We start from the raw sequence: 26,359 nt of genomic DNA on the forward strand, positions 1-26,359 counted from the left end.
TTTTAAAAATATTTAATTGGCCTACAATCCATGTTAGAAATAAACCTGAAAATAAACATATAATGCAGTTCTACTCCTTGCAGATTCTAAACAGTTTACTGCCATGTAATACTGGTTTGAGGAAATGAGCAGTGTTAGAGGGCTGGGTGTATATTTTTGGCTTGGGTTAGCACAACTCTTACTCTTTGTTTCATGTTAGATTTTGGTTTAATCTGATCTCCAAAGTCTTTTGCTCTCTTGACAAGTTTTGGAGGACTTTAAGCCTTTCCTAGGAGAGGCAATTTTAATTTCTATCACAACAGAAGTTCACCATGCCCATCTGAGCTTTTCAGACCGTATCAGCAGTCTGGCATTACCAGAACCAGAGAAGCTTTAGCCTCTGTTGTGATTCCTGGGTCCCATTTCTTGCCTCTCTTCAGGGAGACAATCTGGAAAAGTGTTAGCAATGTTGATGGCACTGATGCAAACTGGTGATACCACAAACCACTTTCTGTTTACAGAACTGGAAAGAAGTCTTGAAATATAGTCCACCATATGTCTTTGGTTATTTTTAGTATCTGCATGAAAGAAATATCAGAAATGTGGTTTTGTTTTGGTTTTTTGGTCTCCTTTTAGTTTGCATCAACTCCATTACCTAAGAGTATTTTTATTTAATTTATCAAGATATCGATACTTACTCAAAGAGCAGCTTCTTAGGGCTGAGAGGCGAAGGAATAGAAGAAGAATTAATGCATTGTGGGTGAATTGCTAACTATAGCTATGCTAATCTGTGAAAATAACTTTGCTAACAGGTATTCATTAAAGCTTTTGGTGTACTCACTTCTACCCATGACATTTAACAGGAATGATTCTTTTACCTTCTAACTCTGAAAGGCATTTAAAATAGCTTAATCTACACTACATATATTAAACGCTGCTAAAATGGGCAAAGAAATTCTGATTAACATGCCAATGACATTTTAAGACACTAAACTCAGTACTGCTGACTCCTGTAAATACTGCAGTGTCCTGCTGTTCAAAGTTAGGACATGGCATGTGTTTCATTGCTCTCCCTAGAACACTCTGTTTTGCACATACTCAGTTTTTGACACTGAATTTAGCTTACCTAGTTGTAGTTAATTTTTAGGTTGTAGAGATTTGGGCATTACTTGTCACCTCACGTGCACTTCAGTGGTTGAGAAATGTGTGTTCATGGTGTGGATAAATCTTCTCTTGCTGTGTCTATGGCTGCAGGAGCTGAGGAGGAGAAGAGAATCAATGTTGACAAATCGACATTGACAGGACTATTGTGCCAGTCCTGAATCTTCTCAACATGTGAAACCTTGTATCTTCCCTGACTGATCAGAGGGAAGGCAAGGAAAATATCTGTAATTGCCTGCACCTGTATAAGCATGGAAATATCTTTCAGCCTATGCTCCTAAAAAGGAGTGGAGTTATAGGGGAAAATTAGGATATATGTTTTATTTATCACAGCAAGTTTCAATAATCATATTGCTGTATTTCTCTCTAATTTCTGGGCTCTTGACCAGAGCCATGATCTCATAAGTTGAGGTATGTTTACTGCTCGGGCTGCCAAATTCCATTATAGTTAAAACCTGCAGACTGACTATTTTGTCACCATCATGGTCCAGGATTACAAATTTCTGTATGATTACTTGTTGGTTATCCAAGCAGACAAGTACTTTTCTCTTTAGGTCTTTTTTTTTTTTTTTTCCCCTTTAAAATTAAGGTCTGTGGCAATCTTTGCACAAGTTCATTTAGGATGCTCAGTAAGGATTGGAATTTTTATAACTTTCATGTCCTCTACCATCTGTTCCTTAGTTCTCTTCCCTGCCTTTTCTGGTGTAAATACAAACTATCTTTAAATCAAGAAATGGGTTTATATTCTTTTTCCTCTTCACTGGAAAGAACAAGTTTGAAGAAACAGGAAAGGAAGAATGAATGGCGTCTTTGGAGTGGTGGTAATGATTGCTATATGAAAAGAGACCGTCTCAGTGAAGGGAGAAGTGCTGTCATTGTGATCCATAATTTCACAAGTATGGATATGGATCTCCTGCAGTGTGCTACCAACTTAACTGTAGCACTGAAAGTGGTTGGGTCATTCCTGGAGATCCCAAGATGCGTGAGCATCCTTTACCTTTCCTCACTGCAAAGTACTGGCAGAAGGTGATGGATTAGTTGAGCACAAACTTTTGTAATAGAACAGCATTAACATTTGGTAAATGAAACATTCTTGTGTGAAGCTATTTTAGTGTTTGCTGTGATGAAAGTGAAGAAGATGTACCTATTTGATCCTTTTTCCAGTCTTGTGGAAATTTGGATTATAAATTAAGAAATAATAAATTAAGAAAAAGTTTGCAAAGCAGCTTCAGTTGACAATGATGTAAAACTTGTGCTTACTTGTGTTAAATTTAGGTTGGTCTGTATAAACTGTGGCTTGTGTTATTCTCAACATTTACAGTTTGTTACCTTTGTCCTGTCTAACAGAAGCCTTTGTAACTTCCCATAGCAAAAAAAAAAAAAAAAAAAAAAAAAAAAAAAAAAAAAAAAAAAAATATCAGAATACCATTCATGCAGTTAACTCTCATGAAGTGGCCAAGGGTCTAAATAGCTTTAGACAATCAGAGGTGATTCTCTGTTCACCAAAATCGGCTTCAATGCAAAACAAACCTTTCTCCAAAAACACATGCTGGAGTGAGCTTGAAAAATGAGAAGGATAAATGGTGATTCTGTACTTGGAAGCTGCAGTATCCAAGAATGCACAGGCTGCAAACATGGGCTTTGCTACTAGATTTAAGTGGGGACCCCCTACCCCCTTCAAAGTTTTCAGTTTCATTAAGCTATTAACTTAGATTCTGTGCTTCATCAGCCCTCAGGAGAGGTTAATGGGTTTTTGTATTGCTTTGAGCTGGGAATTGTCTTACCTTTTGTCCTGGTTTTGGCTGAGACAGGGTTAATTCTCCTACTAATAGGTGTTGCAGTGCTGTGTGTTTTGGATTTAGTCTGTACTGTCTGTACAGTGATGAAGGTATGTAAAGTACATGGTAAAAACTTTTAAAACCTCTCCCTGAAAATTTGCCCCTGTATTTTCCCTCCCCTTGCAGAAGATAATTTGGCATATGATGTTCCATTGTTTCAATAATTCTTGGGAAAAATTAATCCTGAAAGTATTTGTTGTATTGGGTCATCTGGCAGAGAAGCCGAATAGCTGAGTGCTGTATTATTACCTTGTGGTTTTAGTTGTATCTCTAGAAGTCCATTTAATTAGTCACAAGGTCTGAAGGTACATTGTTGAAACTGTTGAGCCCAATTGCATCATCTGACTGCTGATAAATGATAAAAACTCCAGTGTTTGCTTGCAAAAACTTAGGATGATAGCTGTCTTAAGAAGCTCCTCTTCATACTAGGTCTATAAATTTGGTAGTATTCCTGACAACATAATTAAAGCTTTCTACAGCCCTAATGCTTTCTCCTAGTGCATTTAGTTAAATATGTAGTTTAAATGTGTGAAAGATTTTAGTTATGCTCCACTTAGAAAAGGCTGTTTGAGAAACTATGGAGTGATAGTGTTGCATGGAGAGGTGATGTTTTCAGGATATATAGGGCTTGAGCAGTGTTTATAGAGGAGCTTGTAATTATGTGTTTGCCTGTAAAATAGAATGTAAGATGTTCATGAATGGGAAATATTCCACTCTTCTCTTTATTGTATGTTTTCACTTTCTTGAATACTTGTTTAGTAATAAACTGTAAATCATGAATTATTCTTTTATTTTTCCCATTCATCACAAGACTTTCAGATTTAATGCATGTCAGCAGAACATGTCCAGTTAATGGACTAATTGTATTCTTTAGAATAACCTTAAGCACATGACAGATACACGCACACACACAGAACTTATCTATATTTTCTGCTTGCTTACTAGTGAAAATTTGTTTAACAAAACTTTGTGACTTGCATTACAAGGCAAATGATGAAATAATGGGTTCCATTTGCCTCTTTAATGCAAACAAGGAGCTTTAAGTGGAAGAGATCTATGAATTAAGTAAATGTCTCTGGTTTTAATTAGGCAATAATATTAAATGAAAAGACCCTTGCTGAAGATATCTTTGATGGAAAAAAGCTGGGTGTCTTCAGTAGAGAACTGGAATCCATCTTAAACTCAGTGGTAAAACTTTCTCTTTGAAAGTGTTACTTGCTGTTTGTACTGAGGAACCTTGCATATTAGTGTTCCGAGATTGCACGACTACAGGATTGATTTTTATTTATGATACAGTAAACAAAAATTGTGATTCATATTCTGGGTATGGTTTCAGGCATTCTTTTAAATTAGAGATTTCTAAGATGTGATTTTAATGTTGTTTTCCATTCCCATCCTGCTTGTCCAACCCAAATTTTTCAATAGCATAGTACAGATTAGAGGGGTTTTTCCTGCTACAGTAAGTGAAACTGGTTGATCACTTGTGACTTGAAGAATAAAAAAGCCCAGTCAAAAATTAGTAATTATTTGACATAGTCTCAAGTTTTTTACTCTAGATGAAATTGATCTGTCATCTTTTAGAAAAGACGACTTTTTAGTGGTAACATTTTTGAGGTGGTTGGAATACCTTCATCTTTCTGAAAACCTCAGTTTCAAAAAATTAGATATTTAAGTAAATTATAATGCTTATTACTACTTGATTCGTTTTGCTTCATTCAGGTCAGGCAATATGCAATCTCAACAGTTTTTCTTCACACGTTACATTAATCAAGAAGAGAGAGACTTGTCCTTCCTTTTGAAATTAAATACTAACTGTTAACATTTCTATTTGGTAACTTGTTATTCCTGAACAAACATCAGGCTATTCCTGAATAAAGTGCAGATACCACGTTAGTTTTACAGGTAACTGTAACTTAAAGTATGAGGTGCTTATGGCACTGAAGAGCCCAGGCCTGCTCTGTACTTTGCTTCTTCTTGTCCTGTTCCTTTTTGGAGGGAAAAAAAGGAACTGTTGGCCTTGTGGTCTCTGCTGTAGCCACAGGGAAAGGGTGGAGGCAGCCCATCTTCCCCTTAATTACTGGTGTTCTTGTTTTCCCTTAGCCAAGAGGTGGAGTAGGGTAAGCTAGCTGCTTGAGTGTTATTTTATGTTATTTTTGTCAGGGCAGAATCATCAATATTTGAAGTTACTGGAGATCTGATTGTGTTGTAGACTTCAGGATTATGAAGCCTGCAGTTCCCCTGTAAGTTCAGATTAAATGCAGAGCTGGGGACAGATTATTTTCATTTTACAAACCCTTGATTCCTCTCTTCAATGTGTTAGCATACAAATTATTTTCAGTTTTTAGTTTTACTTGAAACTTGTGGGTTTATGGCACATGAATACTAGGGAGCAGTGACTAAAGAATTTTTGGTGATTATTTTAGCAGATTGTTCCAGTAATTTTTTTTTTCCTTTTATTTCTTCCCTTGTTTTGTGACAGCAAAAGTGATTAATTTTCAATGTAAGAATCTGAGGTGCACGGGACAAAGTGTGAAGGGGACTATATGACTGTCTAACATGACAAGCTGTAACAAGTGAACAGTAGCATGAAGCCACAGAAATACAAACATTACCAGGAACATTTTTTCCGTTCTTGTATTATTGAAGCTATTTATTTCTTCAGTCTTGAGGCTGAATATTATTCTTTTTGAATAACAGAAACTTCCCACTGTCGCAGCGCGCTGTCGTATCGTGCTGAGCAGCGACAGCAGGGGCATGACCTTCCCCCCGTGAGCTCTGCTATTCCCAGTTATTGCTTGGTCTGGTGCAGGAACAGATAATGACAACACGGGACTTGGGGTAAAACTGGATGGATTCATTAGGTCCACGACCTGGGACCCCAAGACAAAGACCAGGGCATCTGCAGAGGTTTTTATAGGGGGAGTGGTATAGGGCAACCAGCCAAAGAGGGCATGGCAGGGGAGGAATCTAGGGCAGGACTAACATTCTATAAACCTATCAGGGAGAGCAGGGGAGGGGGATAATACAAAGCAACAAATGGGGTATCGAATACTACAAGATAGACAAGGAACACTCTGGAAAAAGGGGTAGGGATAGGGAGGATTGACAACTTGGGAGGGAGGAAGTTAGGGAAGGGCTTGTGGAGATGGGTAACTTGGGAGGGGAGGAGAATAGTGGGCAAACACAAACTTAAAGCAAAAGCCGCACCACTGGTAGGAAGGTTGGCAATAAAGATTACTAAAGATTAACATTAGGCTGTCACTGTAGTCTGGACGTGTGCAATCAACTTCCTCCATTAGAAATGGAACTGTCCCCAAATTCACTTCCAGACCACTTCACGTAAAGGTTGCATGCACTCTCACCTGTGAATATTAAGTTAAGCTTGGTGTCCTACGTGGCTTCAGGCTAGGATACCTTATCTGGTCTGTGTCAAGAGGAGAACTGCAGTTACAAATGTAAATCTTCTGATTTCTGCCATTAATATTTCTCAGCAAAAGAGACAAAGTGTTCCAGAATCTCATATGTCTCCTGAGAATTTATTTTGTATAGTTACTGTGTAGACAAGAGATCAAAGTCCTTTCCCCAGATATGATTGCAATAACTCCCATTTTTGCCAGATTATCTTCCGGTGTGTTTTATTGAAGCTGGTTTGAAATGTGCTTGTGATGTTATATGCAGCAGTGTTAAACAACAGCCAAAGTTCTAAACAGAATCATCAGGATGTGTCAAGGTCTGTATGTAATTCTACAACCAGTCTTGAGACAAACATTCACCTAGGCCTAAAGTGACAGGAACTGTCCAAATACCTCAGTCAGTCTCTTTCCTCTGCCAGATCCTTGCATGTCTGGACTTGATGCTGCAGGTACCACTGTGGTGAAGAATTAATATATACTGAGCAGTGGCCATGTCTTGAGGCAAAAGGGAGGAACAGTTCTTCCCAGAAAGAGTAATTGCAGTTCTCGGTATGCCCCAGTGGCAGCAGAGCAAGGACTTAATCTCTCAAGAACACTTCCCTAAATCTCCATCTTGGTATTGCTCATTCATTTTTCTGGATAAAATCAAAATTTTCAATGCAGTAAAAAAGCCTTCTCTGCCATTTTCCACATGGTACTTTTTCTAGAAAGCTGATGACTTTATTGGCTTGGACATGTTCTTTGAGCATGGCTGAAATTTCACAGTAGCTGTAACATTTGTCTGTAGCTTTCTGTTCGCTCTAAACAGCGTTAAAAATTGGTAGAGAAGCAAATTAAGGTACCTGAATTCCCTGACAATTAGATATTTTAGTTTCTGTAAGCTGGACTATCCTGTACTAAGCTCTTGGGTGCAGAGACAGGTGATGAGAGAGATGTAGCTTTTAGACAGCACCGAGACTCATTTAGGTTGTAGTAATAATATGAAATTAGTACTTCAGCCTAGCCTGTCACAAGCAGAAGTACATTGATAAAGTTGTCTTAACAGGAAAATAGAATACATTTTAAACTATATTTTTAAGAAATAAGAGAGGTTTTAACTGATATGTAAGACTTGCTGTGAGTTTCCTTATAATTTCTAAATGGGATCAATGTGGATTTTATTAAATATGATACATCAGTCTTTTTCTGTGTCTCCCTATGAATGATGACAAGGTCAATTCTCAGCATTTTGAAGACAGTTAAATATTTAATATCAATCAAGATTTAATACAATCTCAGAACTTTCAGTTCCTTCCTTTTGGAGGATTTTGTTGCTTGAAGGTAATATTCTGGGCTGACGTGGTTTGTGAGGTCTTCACTGACAAATAAATGTCTTTTGCTCTGTCTTAATTGATTTTTACTGATGTGGCATTTATTTCTTTGGACTAGAGACACAAAAATAATTGCATTTTAGAGATTCTGTTTTCATTTGTTCTTTTTGGGGATAGAGAGAGAACAGATCTAGTATGGGGACAGAGTTGTAATTCAGTTATGAAATGGACTTTGTGTTAATGGAGCCCAGCATGGTCTTATGTTTGCAGTGTAATTTTACTGTGTTTGTTAGTGTATCCAGATTATTAACCTGTATATTGTTGTAGGTGTAGAGCCTATTGAAGTTCATGCCAATAGCTTTTTATAAGTCTGCCTTCTCTGAGAAGGCAATGAAGAATGTGTTTTCAAGTGTAAATTGACTAAAAGGCAGTGCTATTCATATATGGCAAACAGGGAGTCTTTATTTAGAAGAAATCATCAATATTTAGAAGAAATATATCAATTGGAGGGTTGCATGAGCAATCACACTACTGTGCCTTCTCTCAATTAGATATATATGTGTGCGTGTGTATATATAAAATTCTCAAAGCAGGGCTCCTCATGGGGCAGGGGAAGTATTTAGGGATATTTTCAGTACTAGTGGTGACAGGTTCTGTTGTAGAACTGGTACAAGTTGGTCTGAACAATAAATTGTAAAGTGATAATAGCAAATAATTGTGGGTAACTAGGAAAATAAAAGGAACCCTTCAGTTTCTATTATGTACATGTTACTTTAGTTGGTGTTTTTCAGTAAGTTTTATGCAAGTAAAACTTGAAGACATGATTGTGGAAACTGGTTTGTGTTTATAGTCAAAATGAATTAAATTGCAAATGAGTGTTTATTTCTGGTTGAAGAAAATAACTATGTAAATGTTAGATGATAATTTCAGAACAGGAACAATGCAAGAACAACTAGGAAAACTAAAGAAGTGGCTTAAATATTCAAGGCTCAAATGACTAATAGAAATGGACTATGTTAAGAGTTCAGTCTGTAAGGAGAATAGCTGTAGTTCTGCACAAATTGAATTAATATTTTATCCCTTGATAGAGTTACTAAAGGTCAACAAAATGTATTTCTGTGGGTGCAATGAGTCTAGAATTCAGAGTACCAATTTAAAAAAATGTACCGAGTGTGTACAGCTTTAAAAAAAGTACTTGTAGTCAGAAAAATGTTTTTCAGTCATAATTTTTAAAATATCTATATGTCTATACAACAAGTGTTTAGCTGTCTTAAATTTTTAGCTCCCTAGTTTGAAGTTAAGGAAGCTTGTAGTTAAGGCCTTTGACAAGGCCACCTCTGTATGCTTAAGTCCAGAGTGATAGGGCTGACCCTATTAAATGATCATAGTTTTTCACAGTCTGGTGATTAACAGGCTTTGAACTTTCCTGGTTTTCTTAATCCCTTTTAATCATTTAAACCTATTATTGTTTTGACTTCAATTTCAAAAGCCCTTTAAATCTGTCTTACAATATTAATGGCTGATTAAAGTCCTGATTTCCAACCATTTTATCAATGGGGTGTCTTACCTTACATTACTTATTACATTGAATAAGTCAGAAACATCTAGGAAAATATTGATGAAGGGTGACAGAAAAAAACAGCAGAAAAACTGGACCTAGTAATTATTATATTCAAAGTAGTGATCATATCCATGCATTAAGTGGGGGAAACAAAATCTATGCTTTAATTTATGACACGAATAACTGTATTTCTTTTTTCTTTAAGGTTTCAGTAGTGTCATTTTAAGCTAATTCTGTGCTGACATTTAAATCCATAATCCATCTTTCATAATAACTAATGTGTTAAAAAGAAATTCCGCTAATATTTTTTGAATCCCTTTCACTCAGAAATTCCGACCTTTTTTTCTGAAAAAGAGAGGTTTGCACAGCGGGTCATGCAGCCAAATAAGAGTCCAGTCATAACAGTGGACAGGAACTGAGTAAAAAGGAAAACACTAGAAATTTGCTCCATGTGTTCTCCAAGGTGGTACTTCATTCTCTCAGCTCTGACATATCTATTCCCATAGCAAGGTTTAAAGTCCGTTTTTTTTTTTTAATTAAGTGCCCAGTACCTGTGGTTGGAGTTGCAGTTAATTTTTTCCCTAAGCAGATGTTTTTGTTTACTTAAGCAGTGTAATTCTCTGCCAGTCAATATACGTGCCCTTTCCCAAACCGAACTTGATTCTTTGTCACTCATAACTATGAAGTAATTTATTTCCTATTAAATATGAAGTAATTTATTTTTTTCTGAAGTAATTTGTTTTCTACATTCTATAGAATTTAAGATAGAAGTATCTTAACCTTCTGTTGCTATTTTTTCAAGTCTCCTTCCCACTACCACTAGTGTGTGCTTTACTCCTACCTACATTTCTTCTTCTGAAGCTGAACGCTTTAGCTACAAGTTTTTCTGTTTGAAAATTGAAGAAAATGAAATAATTGGTGAGGCTGACAGCTCACTCTGGGGTATTTTTGCTAATTTTTGTTTGTTTGCTTGTTTCTGTATTGTAGTAGTTCATTGCTGTCTTAAATGCTTGGTGTGAGTTGGAAGCTCAGGTTGAATTAGTTATAGTTCATAACATCTCATTTCCCCTCTCCCCAAGTTACTACTCTGTGGGATACCTTTAACCCCACCCATATTTTTTATGCTTTTAATTTACCTATTTGGCTTCACACGTGTTTGTATTTTGTACTCTTACTGTCTGCTAGAATGCTCTGTTGTCATAACATACCTGTGCCAGTCTGCTGTCATCTGTGGATTTCATCAGTAGCTTCTGTACTTAAGGCCAGATCACTCATGGATGTGTGGCATAGTGTTGGATCTAGCACTGATCCATGCTGAAATCAGCCTGATGTGTGCATTCTCTCACAGTTCTAATATTTTCCCAAAGAAATGTCTGAAAGGTGTCTTAAGCAGTTTCCTCTTTTTTTTGGTATAAATGGATCCTTGCAGAACTTGGGATTTTTTTCTGGAAGCAGGCTTTCTTTGGGTTTGTACTGCTGTTGTACAGTCTGTCTTTAATCTTTCAGTTTTTCAGGGATGGCCATCTGGACTTTTATATTTGTCAACAAAGCAGTATCTATTCAGTAAGGATTTTTTTCTAAAATGGTCTAACGTGTTACAAGATCATCCTTAAGTAACAGTGAATAATGATGAGCTGTCACTGAATCCAGAAATTAATGTAGAAAAGGTCTCTGTTTTGCTGTCAACTAGAGGCCAGGAAGGAATGTGAAAAGATGGGGAGGACTGGCTGGCCTGTTATAGAATAGGAGAGAGGCTAAAGAAGGGAAGAAACTTTGAGGGGATGGAGAGTGTGGTGCATTTCAAATGGTGAAACTGGGGGACTAAGCAACAGTGGAATCTACAGGGGGGAAAAAAAAAAAGTATTAAACTGGTGGAGTAAAAACAGTGCAAGCCAGGCAAGACAGTGAGACTTTCAGAATATGAATCAAAGGCCTTTACTGTCTGGTCTTTTTTTTTTTTTTTTTTTTTTTAATGGAGGGAAAAAACATGTCTTAAATATTTTGTCTAAGGTCCTTGTATCTGCCAGTTACAGAAAACTTTAATTTGGTTTAGCTGGTTTCATCTGGTCCATGATGAATTGGGCTGCTAAATTTACATACCAGGTGTGGTCTGGGTTGTGGATTTTTTTGGTTTTGTCTGGATTTAGAAAATTCACAGCCCTAAAATCTGGTTTAGCAAGCTCAAAGTTATCATCCAAACACATACAAGTCACAATACTCACACTGTATTTGTGTGTGTGGGAAAGATTATTGGGCTAGTGGGAAGAGTAAGGCTACACTAGATTTAACTGAAATTTCTAAGCAGCTGTAGCCTTGTCAAAAATGCAGAATTATTTCAAGTGCTATTTTGCTACTGTAGGAAAAGCAGTTTCCTTACTGCTTTTTGATCTCTGTATAGATCAAGTCAGGAGAAACAGAGTTAGCACTTATGGCAGCATTACTTATTCTGTCTGATAAATTGCAGATGGAACTTGAGAAACAGGCTGACCTTCTGTACCCATCCCCCATAAATCTGAGGCGTTAGAAATATTTGGTGAGCTGGGCTCGCTGTGCGCATTGGCTCATGAGGATGCCCTGTTGTAGCAGGTTCACACAGGGCTGTGGTTCTGACCTGAATGATCTCGTGGGATGTGAGAACTGCATGGAAATCACTCAATATACTCTGAAGAAGGACATGTGAATACAGTGTCCCAAAGATGCCGTGTTCTAGTTTTGACAAGTTTATAATTAAGAAAAAAGAAAAAAAAAACCCAAGACTGTGGTTCCTTTTTTTTTTTTTTTTCTTTTAGACTAGTGAAGGTAGCCTTAACATCACTTGGAAGTTGAAGTAACACAATTGCTGAATCATTCTTATACAACCTTCTTTGGATTAATCTGAAATGCAATAAGACTATAGGGAAATCCTTAAGGTTCCTTCATGACTTCTTTGAAAATTTATGAAGAAATGCTTCTGCTGAGCTCTGTCTTAACAGGTATCTTCTTTTATTGATGAAGCATAGCCTAGTATAAATAAAATCTACTTGTCTTGTCCAGTTAATGCAACCAATGGGTGTTAGGTGTCTGACAGAGAAATCACACTCTGTTCCTTTTGTTGATGACTTTTCTGCAAAGTTCAAAGAACACGTTGGAAATCTGCCCTTTCATGTATTGAATTTTTAATCAATCTGGGGAATACTTAAAGCAGTAGGTGCAGCAAAGCGTGTCAAATACAATAAGTTTATGGAATAGCAAAGCCCAAGTGCATTTAAAGGTGAGCAAGGTTAGTCAGAGCCAAGTCTTGTACTGAGGCAAGAAATTTGTGTTTATTTGTATATCAACCAAAGCAGAGGAATATCTGTGCAGATATATATTTAGGGCTTTCTGGAATGCTTTACTGTCCCAGCTTTTTGTCGTGGAAATAATTTAAATGTAGGGGTTTTTTGCTGACTACTTACATTGGTGGTTAATGCTTAGAAAAATACTTTTATCTCTTAGTGTCTTGTTCTTCACACGTACTCTTGAAAATAGTGATCAGAATATTACTGTCATACATATGCAGTTTTTCATACATCCATGTGGGTGGTCTACATTTCATCTTGGCTTTTCTGGCCCAAGCAGCACATATATGTGTTTGCTGATTTTCATTTTGATATCTGTGCAATTATTACTTATTGTTTCTATAGAAGGTTTTGCTTAGATTGGTGGATTCAAGTCAGAAATTTTGAAAGGTGACTTAATTTTCATGCTATGAAGATCTATTACCATTTTTTAAACCTGTTTGCTCATCACCAGTTTCATTTTGGGCTTTGGTGAATTTTACCATCTTTTCAGGAAATTTTTGATAGAGTAGATCTGAACTTGATATATGTTTGGAGTTTATCAGCAGTGCATATTTGGTGCAGGCTGTGTTTTCTTTTTAATTTGGCTAAGGCTTTGTGAAATTGGATGCTACCTGAAAGGAACTGTGCCTTATGGCTGTTTGTTACATTAAAAATATTACTGTAAAAGTGCTTACTACTGTCCAAGTACATGAATTGTCATTCTGTCTTGTATTATGAGCTGGAAAATAAAAAATCCTGGAGTTGTAGGATTACTATTTCAGAAGGATCATTACAATTGCCAAGGTTGAACTTGGAAGTTTTCATATGCTTAAAAATTGAAAAACAGGCATATAATAAAAATGATACATTTTGGCAGAAATTGAATTTGAGATTATAAACTTGCAGGTAAATGCTAGGCAAGTTCTTCAGTGTACAAGAAGAAGTGAAGAATATGCCACCTTTTTTACCACTGTAACCAAATAGAATGTATTGGTAAGAGTTGTACTTCTAGCTGTTGGAATAGATCTCTTCCAAGTGGCTGTGGCATTTTTTTCATAGAGTATATTTAAGTGTACTTAGAGCAAATTTCTTCAACACCATCTGACTCCCCAATGTCCTCAGAATGCCTGCAATAGTCTGGGTCTTGCTTTATTTCCAGGCTTGTGGAGAGGAAAAATATTTGAGATTTCTATAGTTGTGAATTTATAGTTAGTTGTGCCTTTTTTTATGAAATACAGGCACATGAGATTGCTTATTTGTCCTGGCAAGTTAAATGTGTAAACATGTCTTTTTGTGGGGTCAGAAAAAATACTGTCTAAAAGAATTATCTTGAATAGTTACTGTATAGCACTGTGAAAGTTACAATTTAAACTGTCATTCGAGATGGATGATGGAATTGTAGTTTCTGTTAGCACCTATCTGTCGCTGGGACACTGAGCTTTGGTTAGAATAGGGTATGTTGGAGTGACCATGTTACAATGACATCTAGAGGTTAAACCAGGCTGCTTAAGAAACTTCATAAGGGACTGAGTTTGGGGAAGAAGCAGCTCTCAGAGCTGGCAGTTTGGCCCAGGATGCAGTGGTGCATGGGGCTGTCAGAAGCTATCAGCTGTGATGCTCAGAGGCCGGCTGTGCGTAGCGGCAGCTGCGCAGCTCCGTGCGCAGGGCAGCTGGGCACTGTGGTAATTGCTGCAGTCCAACCCTTTGCTGCCCAGCTTCATGGACAGCTGCCCTTCTGAAGGGGTGTCTGGAACATTGGCTACTCTTCCAATAGATTAAATGTTTGTGAAGGACAAATCCACGGGCTTAAATGTATCATTTTTGAAAGGCACTGTAGTGTGTTCTGACACTCACCACAGTCAGGATGTAGACCCTTTTGCATGTTTTTACTCTTAAGCATCCCTTTTTTAAATAGGACCTCAAGTAATGACAAAGAGACTATTAATATTTGAAACTATCACGGTTTGCTACTGGATAGTTGAAAAGAATAATAATTATTTTGTGTTCTAGGATGTGTTGAACTTCGAATTTCAGAGTAGAAAAAAATGAAGCTGTGATCACTCCTTTGCTTACTTTCATAGCCTGTACGGCTCTCTTCTACTCACTAGTTTAATATGAGGCAATTAGATCTATAATACATACACAATTAATTGTTCCGGTTGCTTAGAGGGTTTAGATGTCCTTATTTAAAATTTTTTGACTGCTTATCTTTGACTTCAATTTTGCACTTAGTATTGTTAGCTCCTAAATGCTCTTTAGAGAAATTTTGACAAATGTAACCATCAGTTAGGAAGATCCAACTGGTGCTTATCAATCTTGTGTGTGGAGCACATGTTGTGAAGCTGCTCACTGTGCTAGTTGCATGTTTAAATTTATTAAATAGTTCAGCAGCTGTGTATGAAATATAATATACATCTTAATGCATAAAGTACTCATAAAATTTGACCTCTACAAGCATGTCCCTTTGTGGAAAGTTTTCTTTGACATCTTGCTATCAAAGCAATGTCTTTAGGGATCAAGGAAGAATATTTTAAGAAAACTGTTTTCATAGTAAAAGAAGGTGGTGGTGAAAAAGATTGTGTAAGCTGAGGTTCACCAAAGGAAGTATTCTGCAAACCTTAGGGGTAGCAACTGTGTCCCTCCCAGCCCCTCTTTGGTATGTCAGTAACATAGCCCAAAATCACACATCTGTTGAACAGCATTCCCCTTATGTTACATGATTTCTGTAGTAGCTGACTTACTAGGCTGAGTAAGTAGTGACAGGTTTTATTTGTTTGGGTTTTTTCCCCTCTAAATAACTGTGAGGGTAAAATTGTGGTTTAAAAAAAAAAAAAAAAAGTGTAGTAACAAGGATTCTGGAAACTTTGAAAAGCCCAAGGATAGATTTTATTTCTCAGCAGAGAAAACTGTATGCAGTTGAAGCTGAAGTGGTCTGACTACTGGTAGAGGAAAAGCACACAGCTTAATTTTTAATGAAGAATGCCTGTGACTTTCTGTGGGTATATTTGTTCATGGACAAAATGATCTCCATTTGCAAAATGGATTGCATATTAGTGTTATCTGTCTGTGACAGATAAATCCTCTGGACAAAGACCTAATTTCATTTTAAGTCAGATTGCAAGTTTCATAAGAAGAGATAGTGTCCTTTCACTTCTGAAAGATGTTCATTTTAGAATTTCCTGGTAACTCACTGCGTTTTCTTGGGTACATGAGTGTTTGCTATCAATGAAATTCATTAAGACATGACAAATGTAAATACCCTTTGGAAAGTGTAGCAGCATTATGAAGAGACTGGTATTAGGCTAGACCCTTTCTCATGTAAGAAAAAGAGCCTGACACTGTTGATTACAGAAAACATTAAGTTGGAAGTAAATGTAAGATTGTAACAGTAAAAATTGGTGTCTTAAAGACTGACAGGATGGTAAAGTATGAAGAAGATTGGGCAATTAAAACAAGTGACCTGAATCTGTACAGGAAACCCTGCTTATCCTGAGTAAAACGTGAGCCCTGCACTTGGAAGGAGAACATGGATGAATCACTGTATCCTGATTAGGGGTGTCTACAGCAAGGATTTAGCAGCAAAGTGGATAAATGGATTCAAGTCAGCATGATACTGTAGCAAATAACCTGGGGAAATCTCTGTGTTTGTAAACAATAAAAATCAGTCAGTGTCTTGTATATCTGAGTGCAATGAGCAGTAGTGAGCTTGAGAATGTGTCCAGCATTGGTGCTTGCATTTTAAATGGGTGCTGAAAATACGAGTTTCAGAAAGTATCATCAGAAAATGCTGTAAGAAACAGAGAAAGGATATTTTGCCTATTTGTTATAAACAAAAATAATTTTGCAAGATAGAGTGAAGTTGTTGGTAACCAGAACCTTTCCTCAGGAGGAATAACTTATGGTTCTGCAGTAGTCTAGAGCAATGAACAAAAACAGAGACAAAGGGGCAGTGGGAACCTTCAGCAGTGTGAGCAGATAGATGCTTGCAGAGTTGTCCAATGGACACTTGACTTCTGGCTGCTTACATTACGAATGATTGTCTTACAAACTAATCAGCCAAAAACCCCACCAAATGCAAGAGAAAAAATCCAAACCCCACAGAATACCATAGCAATTTATTTCGAGATGTCAGGAGATTTTACTCTGATACAGAACAAAAGTGAGGTCAGTCCTTAAAGGTTTTCCACATTGAGTGACAGTGCAGGCTGCAGCATGGCTGGCAGTAGGCTGTCCTGGCAGAGACATTCTCTTTCCCCTCTGATCAGGCAGTGTTGGCAAGCTATTCTGTTAAATCAACTATAAGGTTAAGCTAGCAAAGAAAGTTTCTTTCTCTCAAGCACTCGCTTTTATCAGAAGTTGCTTGTATGGACTGCAGAAGTTTTCCTAAATAGCCTGTTGTTAAACTATTTTTTTTTTCTACAGAATTATTTTGGTATTTATTTTAATAGTTTTATTTGGTACAGGGAGAAACACTACAGCCACATTTAGTGTTTCTGTTGTCTGTAATCCTCCCTTTCATATTTTGGCAGATTCAAATTATAAGATTGATGTATGGTTCATGGTATGAAGTGCAGTGATTTTTGGTAGATAGTGTCAGCCAAAGTATCCAGTAGAGTTTGAAGCCAAGGTATGAAGCAAAATTTTGTGTGATGTTAAGTTTACTTTGATAAACATGTTAGAAGTTTTTAGAAGGTTTTGTGACTGTTTTTGCAATACCTGAATTGACAAACAGATAGTTTAATAATTTGAAAGTATAATACTTCATTTTGTGGTCATATTCTCACGTGAGTAACTGCTTTATGTTTTTTCTTTGTTTTTTTTTCCCCCAAGGTATGGGCTGAAGCCAAATGACCAAATTTTGGCAGAGGAGAAGCACAAAGAACTGTAAGCTTTTTTGTGGTGGTACACATGCATGTTACCTATATACTTTTTAATGTATATACATGTCTTATTGTTAAATACCTGAAGCAAAAATATTAGCTTTTGCTCTTTAATATTTTCTGCTGTAAATTGCAATGTTTGTTTGAAGACTAATTGTTGCAAAAAGAGATTTAAAAATCTTTTTTTGTTAATTTATTTTAAAAATTCTTTTATTAACTGCAATTGGTACTAATGCAATTTAAATACCCCATTTAAATGGTCATCCTAAATGCCTATGTTCATTTCTAAATTAGATACAGATTTCTAGGATTATTTTCACATTTCTTATTTTCAGGGTAGAGATAGTGGGGAATTTGGTCCATTTTGTGTTCATCTGCATGCTTAGATATAAAAATAATACCCCTTTTTTTCCTTACTATTTTAAACTTTAGGCTCTTGCACATAACTAACTGTTTCCATTATTACATTAGCATTATTTTGCATTATTTCATGATAGACCCAGAAGACTTATGGAGTTTATCCTTGTGTAAGATAATGTACCTGTTTCAGGTGAATTCATATCTATAGATGTCAAGTTTTCCCATGTTAAAAGTTTGAATGTTTATAAAAAGGTCACAGATTCCAAGCAGTAAAAATGTATTCTGGTAACAATTCCTCTGGAAAAGATTTTTTTTTCCAAAAACCTTAGTGATTGAATTACTAACCAAATGTCCCATGTTCTTTCAGAGGATGGAAAAAGACATTTAACTTAAGTTAGTACATCATGGTAATGTACCTGTGACATTAAAGCTGCTTGAGCTCCTGGCAAAAGACAAGCAACATCAGTTGCCTTTGATGAGTAGATAAGATTGGTTTTATGCAGAGCACACTCTCTAGTGACAGAACACTTATGGATAGCTTTGATTAACCCATTAACCCATTTTGGATGCTATGAGCTAGAAGTGTTAAAAGTACTGCAGAAAAAATGCAGAGAGGTTCAACACAAGGTAAATCACATGCAGGTCTGTATTTTGGACAGTAAAAGTTGTACTGTGTACGCAAGCTTTATTTGTTCAATAGATACTGATTAAACTGAGCCTTTTGATGTGAGATAAAGTAGTAGTAATCTTTCAGCTTTTTGAAGTAGTTATCCTTCAGCTTTTTATTATAGATATATTGCATATTAGTTAATTGCATGTTTGTTATTGGTATGTTTACAGCATAGTCACTTCTTAAATGGAGGATTGAAATAATTTTATTAAAGTAGTTCTTTATTAAATTTTGTTTAATTCAGAAAGTTTAGTAAAACTCAAGATTTACATGGATCACCTGCAACAGAAGCCCCTCTTTGATGTTGTCTTGTACACGCTGCATTAGCTCCTGAGATGATTTATATGTTGCTGGGTATAATGAAAGAGGTTGAACATGCTTTTGCCACTGATCTTGTCATCTTGAATGTCACTGGATACTTGACCAGGGAAAAACTCCTGTAGGTCAGTGTCACGTTGTTTTCAGGAGAGACCTTTGTAACATTTCTAATGCTGTGTACTCTTCTCCTTGGACCATGTGAACACAACAGATTGCACATTGTTGAACTTCAGAGCACTTTCAGTCCTTCAAACTAAATTCTCTGATTTCACTTATAGATGAGTTGTTAGATACGTAATTAACCTTTTCTGATGTTTAAGTAGACCTTCATATTTAAAAGAAATGCCCGTTCTAAGAAACAGGCAAGACCACTTACCACTAGGGTAACTGTTGCTGAAGTGGTTATAAATGTATTCTCAGGTACAGTGCCCTTGTAATGAAGGTATTCTCCTGACTCTGTTGTAATGTTTTAAAGTCAAATACTAAGTTAGTTTCTACATATTACTTTCAGTTCCAAAATTCTCCTACTTAAAATAAATTATCTTTCAGTCTTTGGAATGTCAGCAGCTTTTATATTGTCTTCCCTAGTAATAAAGAAGACTTCTTTTGGCATTCTTCATCTAAAATCCATCACGGTGATTTATCTGACTGTCAGATGTCCTTCAGTTTCTCAGAGATACTTCTGTATAGCTATTGTTCATAAAAATATAAATTTTGTTCAGTAATGAATTCCTTATCTCCAAATGTAACTGAGCCTGCTACCCTGACTTGGCTTGATCTTATAGTCCTTGAGTCTTAGTTATCTAGAGAGAGAAGTACAGCCACTAAAACTGGCATTGGTTTACAGGCATGGCATCGTGCTTAACTTCTATTTTAAGTGCTAAGGTATGAAAGATCACATTTTTTTTTTCTGCTTTCAATTCACTTCAACTATAGCAGCCTTCTAAATTTGTCTTTTCATTTTGTGTACACTTTTTTGTTTAACAGGAATTTATTATCACTAAAGCTCTTAAGTCTGTGCATATGTGCATTATTTTGAGAATTTAGCTGGAAATATCTACTCCTTCCCCACCCCAATCAACTTCTGAATGTACCTCATGAAAGGTGGAGGGTACTGTCCCATAGCTCAACCTGTTTCCATGTAAAATTAGCAGATTAGTTAGAGCCATCAGCACTGGTGATCAAGCCAAGCTGTGCCCATGTTGTAGGGAATCAGATGAGCAACACTCTTGTTTTCAGTGGTGAGTCTGCTGTTCTGCAGTGGGAATAACAAAGGTGGGGAACAGTGGTATTTTCTGTTTGCATTGCTGTTTTGCAAGGGAAGTAAGCATTTGTGCTCAAGGGATGTCCTGCAGATGTTTCCCACCTTCCCTAGCCCAGCTAATCCCCCTCAACTCTGCGTCCTGCAGGACTGCTGGGGAAACTCAGACGTAATAATGTTGGTGAGGCCTTAATGTTGCATGTATTTTTTTATCTTTCTGAGAAAAACAAAAAAATATGAACTCTGAGACAAACAGAAATATTTTTCTTGACCCTTTGTATGGTCCTTTTACAGGAGTTGTTTCTATTTTTAATTCTCAGAATTAGACTGAATGGCTTTAGCTGAAGGTCATATTAGCCAAGTATAGACTTGTGTATGCTAAGCTGTTTTTTTTTTTTTTACTATAGTTCCACATCAGAAGTTTTTTAGGAGAATAAATTTAGGCTAGGTGCAGCAAATGATAGGGTGTGATGTAAGTTGTCTTGATATTAAAGTAGGAATACTTTAATACAGAGTTCATCTTCACTGTGTAGGGTAAGTGTTGACAGAGGAGATGGGTTTTCTTACTAATATTTTCTTTTACTAAACTAGGGGCTGTTAGCCAAATTTTGGTAGCTTGACTAGCTTGTATGAATACAGGTGACTGAAATATAGTCACTGTGAGTTTTAAAAATATTGTTTGGAATTCAGTAGTAGCACTGAGTCTGTAAGCAATGCTTCAGAACACTTTTTAGTGCAGCTTTGACTGCTGGTTGAACAGTTTTATAAACTTCTGTTTAAGCAGTTTTGGCTGTGATGGGACACTTTTGAAAGTTAGTTGAAGGAGAGAATAAAAAATGTGGAATCCACATTGTGTTTCTGATTTTTTAAGCTTTCTTTTTTGAAAGATCAAGACCATGAAGTGAGGAAGAAGATAAATATCAGCTTTCTCTTCAGTCAGTTTTTGATGTGTTGGTCAGAAGGGAGAGATGTGTGACAGATGTGTCACTCTGCTGCAAGCTGGCTGAGGGGGATTCATTTAGCTGAGAGGGATTTCATTCTTGCCTGCATACTTGCTATTTATCATAGTGAAACTGAACAAGGGAGAGAGAGACTCCTAGATTTGAGGACAGCTGTTTGGGTGACTGACGTAGTTTTGATTTACCTGTAACATCTGGCAGGAGGTGGTGTCTGCGTATTTTCTGGTTTTGCTTAGGCAATATAGATATTTAAGTGGAAGGGTCAATCTTGGAGTCATAATAGGGATGTTTGGGGATTACAGGGGGCCTCTCTTGCTTGGGAAAGAGTAGAGAAATCTACAGTAGGGATTTAGAAGTAGTCTGGGTATGTCAGAAGCTAGAGGATCTCAAAGGGATTAGAACCATGTCACGGGAATGTTGAAGAGCAGTTTCCTTGTATTTGGGGGCAGGAGGGCTATCCCGTGTTAGTCTATCACAGTACTTCAGTACAAAAGCTAAGGGACTCGACCCCAAGCACAATTAGAGTGCAACCGTGTCATTGATAGTTCAGCTTGCAGGGAGAGAGACACGAATTCCGGGTCACCAAAGGGGCGCAGCTGTCCATCCAACGCCTTTGGCAACAGCCGAGTGTTCTGTGCCACTAGAGGGGGCGGTTTATCTTCCTAACACTCGCAGAAATCCTTCCCTATGGGCGGGGTGAAGCATTTGTCCTGTTGGGCTTAAGTCTCTCTAAAATGGTTTTTATCCATCCTCTTTCCCTCTAAAGCGAAAAAACAGGGTAGAAAATTGTTTGTGGAAGAGAGAGTAAAATATCAGAAATATGAAGCTTTAAGTCTTTTGTTGGTCTTCTCAATATATGCTGACAATATATGTGATTTGTATGGATGAGGTGATATATGAATCAGTCACAGCTGTTGAATTACTTGATATAATATACCTCACTTGTAATTACATTTGAGTGGATTAATATATATTATGAAATATGATTTGGCAATGAATTAATGTAGAAAACTGTTATGGCAGTTATAACAAGGTTCAGGTTCATGAAAAAACTTGCCAGCTCCCACCTTTACATGACTTTATTTTAGATTTTTTCCTCTTGTTTTTTAATCAAGTATCATATTGACCTGTTTCCTGGTGTAGAGTTTCGTCTGAAAATTTCAATAAAAATCTCTATTGTGCAGTTGATACTCGTTTTTACAAAATCAAATATTTTTAGAATTTTTACAGAGGAAAACTCTTAAACTTATCTTTTTAATAAATAAATAGTTATTTAGAATGACTAGTCTCTTAAACTGCCACTTTCTCTCAAAACAAATAAAATTCTGTTTCTATTGACTCTGATTGTTCCATGACATGTAAATAAACATTTATTTAATTAAACTTCTGTTAAGTACATGGGAATTCTGTAGAGTAAGAATCTGGATGATGTGCTGTGGATATTTGAGGAACTTGTAAGGAATGAGCTTGATGGTTGGAAAAAACTGTGCTGATCTGGAATGTTTTCTTAATCCAGTTCCTTGACTTGTTGGCTCCCTCTGTAGAAGCTACTTTAAATTGCAGTTTGATTTCTCTAGAATTGTTTTATTACTTCTGTGTAATATATACACACACACATAAAAGCTTGAGTCAGATGTACAAAAACAATGATTTATGGTTAGCTACAGAATTTCTATTACAGATTCCTCCCTCTGTATTTTTTCCTTTATTTTTCTCCGTGTCCACCCTTCATGCAATTATTTTGAATTACAGCACCAATGCAAATTTGCAGTATAGAAATCAGCTCATGAAATTCTCAGTAACAGGCAGTCCTGCATAAAATTTCTAGAAGTTAAGGTTCCAAGTTATAGCAGAAATACTAATAACTTCTTTCATGGAGTAATCTTTACATATGTTTAAATTTAAAATCAAAAATTTCAAGTTAGTTTTAGTATATAATTTCATTTTGCATCCTGCTGTTGGAGATGTTAAATAAGTGATCTGCACAATACTTGTACCAGGTTGGTGAGCAGATTGCATCAGTATTTTAAAACTGTGCATATGTGTCAGTACACTGTTTTAATTGAGCCTCCTGCCTCTGTTCATGTTCCTTTGTGTGTATAGTACATTAAAGCCCAACTTTGCTATGTGGCTTTAAAGGCTCTATTAGAATAGTCTCTATTGTTAAATGGCTCCTGGAAATCAGTGTCAATTCATTCTTGTATGGCACAGTGCTTATTTGATGTAAAATAGAAGAAAACTTCTGGTAATAGCTATGGCTGGCACTTAAGAACAAGGCTTATGTCCCTCTGGGGAGCTTGGTTTTGTAGCCTGAGATGCTTATGTGAGGCTGTTGTGTGATACAGCACTTCCATAGCAGTGGGAAGGAGGAGTGCTAAAGGGGAAAGAGAAGGATGCTTATGAAAAATATTGTATGTATGTGACATACAAGGTGTAAAAACAGGTGCGAAAGGATTGAAACCCTATTTGCTTAAAAGTTCCTAATGTCAGATTCACTGTTCTTCTGTTGTCTTGCTCTTAATCACATATATTAATTTTTCTTCTCTTACCTTCAATAGAGATTTTCTTATGTCATCTGCTTTGATTACCACAGCTTTATCATAGGTGGTACAGAAGAGATATCAAAAGATCCTTCAAGGGAAAGATGTTTTCTAATATTCCAGCTCCAATTTCATTGCGTACAGGAACTCTCACAGTACTGGTTATTGAGTTAAATTGATTTCTCGTAATGATTTCTTACTTTGACAATTTGTGCAGGAATAGGTGGACTGACATGGACCACCTATTTGGTTTTTCTGTGTTGTAAGCTAATGAGGCCAGGTTACTCTGTTTTTCTTCTTTGTAATATTCCTGACAGTGATTACTGTTCCTCAGTGTGTACTAGAAATAATGTTTTTCCTCTTGCTGCCTGTTCCTAAGCTCACCCTCCTGCACAGACTGAGCAGAGAACCCACAGCCCTGAGCTGAACTCTCAGACTTGGAAGGCTCAAGTGATCTGAACTCCTGTAAAGCACTTCAGCTTGCCTCTCACCCAGTGTTGGTAGCAAAGGCTTCACAGGCAGCACTGGATGGCTGCGCCTTCCTGTCCTCCTGGGGTTCATTTCCAATAAATGCAGTTTGGGCAGTCAGTAAGACATGATTGTCCAGAAGGCGACTTCCCTCGTGACTTCTCTTGGCACTTGTCTTATTTTTACAATTTTTACAACTTGTTAAAAACCGGTGTTAATGTTTCACCTGCATTGACTCCTGGTATTGAAGTGTGGTGCTAATGCAGTAGTGACAGGACTGTGTGCAGTGACAGACGTATTTGAAGACTGAGTTTTGAATATGCAGAATGATTTTTTTTTCCACACTGCTGCATATTTCTGTCACTGTAATGCTTTCTTTACAATAGAGAATGAAGTACACTTTTTTTAGAAAAAGATGCAGTCTTGTGCTACAGAACGTACAAAATCTCCTGGGATTGCTGCTTTTTAGCTAAGGTAGCTAAGGTTTCTGCATCTTTACTGCACAGCTTAGAATTGGACAAGATCTGGCTTGAGATTATTAATTTTTTGTGTTTTGTAATGTAGCACTAAACATGAGATTTTCCTAAAATTTGGAAATTATTAATTGGACCTTTTAACAGCCTAGAAGATACATTGTCTTAGTGTCTCTTAGAAATAGAATGTGTTAAAGATGGTTGTGGGATGGTTTTGAGCTGTCAGAGTAATTATTTAACTTCAAGCTGCAAGTTACACAGCAAGAACTGCATATTCTGAAACAAAGAGTGAGAATTTAACATGGGATTTTTATTCCATTCTCTTACTGTATTTCGTACATGTATTCTGCTCAGGCCTCTAGACATTGCATCAGAATCAGAATAAAAGCTAATTCCCACCCAACCATTTTGTGGAATTACATTAATTTGATTGCCTTTAGTATACTGAATATGAAGGAGAGCCTTCAGATGATCTTCTGTTGGCAGATCCTGTTTTAATTCTGATTTTGTTCTGATTTTAATGACATAACATCAAAGCTGTTGAAGGAGAGGCGCTCCTCAAGCTCTTCAAGCTGTTGAAAGCCCCGGCAAAGGGTGCGGTCAGTGCCGGAGTGCCACCAGCTGAGGGGGTGCTTTGAGCAGCAGCCACCTTGGTGGCAGCTCTTTGAAACCTGTTGTAAAAGGTGTAAAATGTCTCAAGCTTTTAACCACTTGAAAGGACTTGACAGTGCACTGTTATCTTTTTGCTTAAACACTTCTAAGCTTGAGGTGAGGGGGGTTACTGCTTTCACTGAGGCTCTTTAAAACCAGTGGAGGTAAGAAATGGGTATTTCATGTGCATGCAGTTTGAGCTTGAAATGAGATGCACCTGAGCCAGGTGGGAGCTTTTGAGGGCTTTTTGTGTAATGCAGACCACAAACATCTTTCATGTTCAGATTGTTATGTTAACTGGTTAGGTGAAATTGCAAAACCCAGAATAAGAGTGTAATAGTCTCTTTAAACTCAGTTTTGATTTTGTTCTGGTTTTAAATATGTTGCTGGTATGATTATCTAAAAGCTGGTCAATGCCAAAGAGAATAAAAATATTCATTATTTAATTATTAGTAATTTTTTGGATAATCCTGAGAGTAGATGGAGACTTTAAACTTCCAATATTTTTGCAGTTTAGTGACCAAAAAAATTACTGTAACAGAAGATACACTATAACTGAATTTTCAAATGCAGGCACATTTAATTTGATTTTTGAGTAGCTGGAGTCTTTTGTGAACTCTTAGGATTTTAAGAATAGAACTTATTTATTGGTGGCACTTGTGTTTGCCTGCTCTGTTTATATCAATAAAGTACATGTATTTATTGTGTATTGTTTTTTCATAATTCCATAAGAGACACAGTCAGGATATAATGCCAGCATTTTTTGTAAATAATCAGGTAATGAGCTTTATTGTTCTGACATTTGTGTGTAATTAATAACATGGTATAAAATTTTCCTGTGCTGGGACTTCAATTTTCTCATTTGAAGTCTTTTTTTTAGTGAAACTCTTAAGAATTGCCTTGCCAGAGAATACCCACTGGTGTCCTACTTTGTTACCCTATTATAAAAATGGCAGAATTGCATCAGATGTTCCATTTCCAAAGCAGTTAATGCAGTATCACTCTCTTTGCTAATTTGGCTCTAAAAGTATCCTCATTTAGAGATGTAAGCACCACAAATAACATGTAAAATAAGCTGTACAGTTTGTTAGCAACTGAGAGAATAGATAAGTCTCTGTTGCCCATTCAGTCTTTTCTGAGATAAGCTTAGCCCCAAGAGTACCAATTAGTGCTCAGAATAGTGAATTCTGCTATTTTAAAGGTGGTCATCTATCAGAG

General features: G+C 36.7%; 1 protein-coding gene across 2 annotated transcripts in view; it reads left to right on the forward strand.

The window, feature by feature from the left end:
- The window catches only part of ADK (adenosine kinase), a 271,565-nt gene that overhangs the window by 17,637 nt on the left and 227,569 nt on the right, over positions 1–26,359 (forward strand). For both annotated transcript variants that reach the window (XM_053949546.1, XM_053949547.1), the window contains exon 3: positions 17,392–17,445. In XM_053949546.1, coding sequence (XP_053805521.1) covers positions 17,392–17,445 — 54 coding nt within the window. The remainder of the gene's footprint in view (positions 1–17,391; positions 17,446–26,359) is intronic.

Source organism: Vidua chalybeata, chromosome 8 (genome assembly GCF_026979565.1).
Source record: "Vidua chalybeata isolate OUT-0048 chromosome 8, bVidCha1 merged haplotype, whole genome shotgun sequence".
Classification (NCBI taxonomy): Eukaryota; Metazoa; Chordata; class Aves; order Passeriformes; family Viduidae; genus Vidua; species Vidua chalybeata.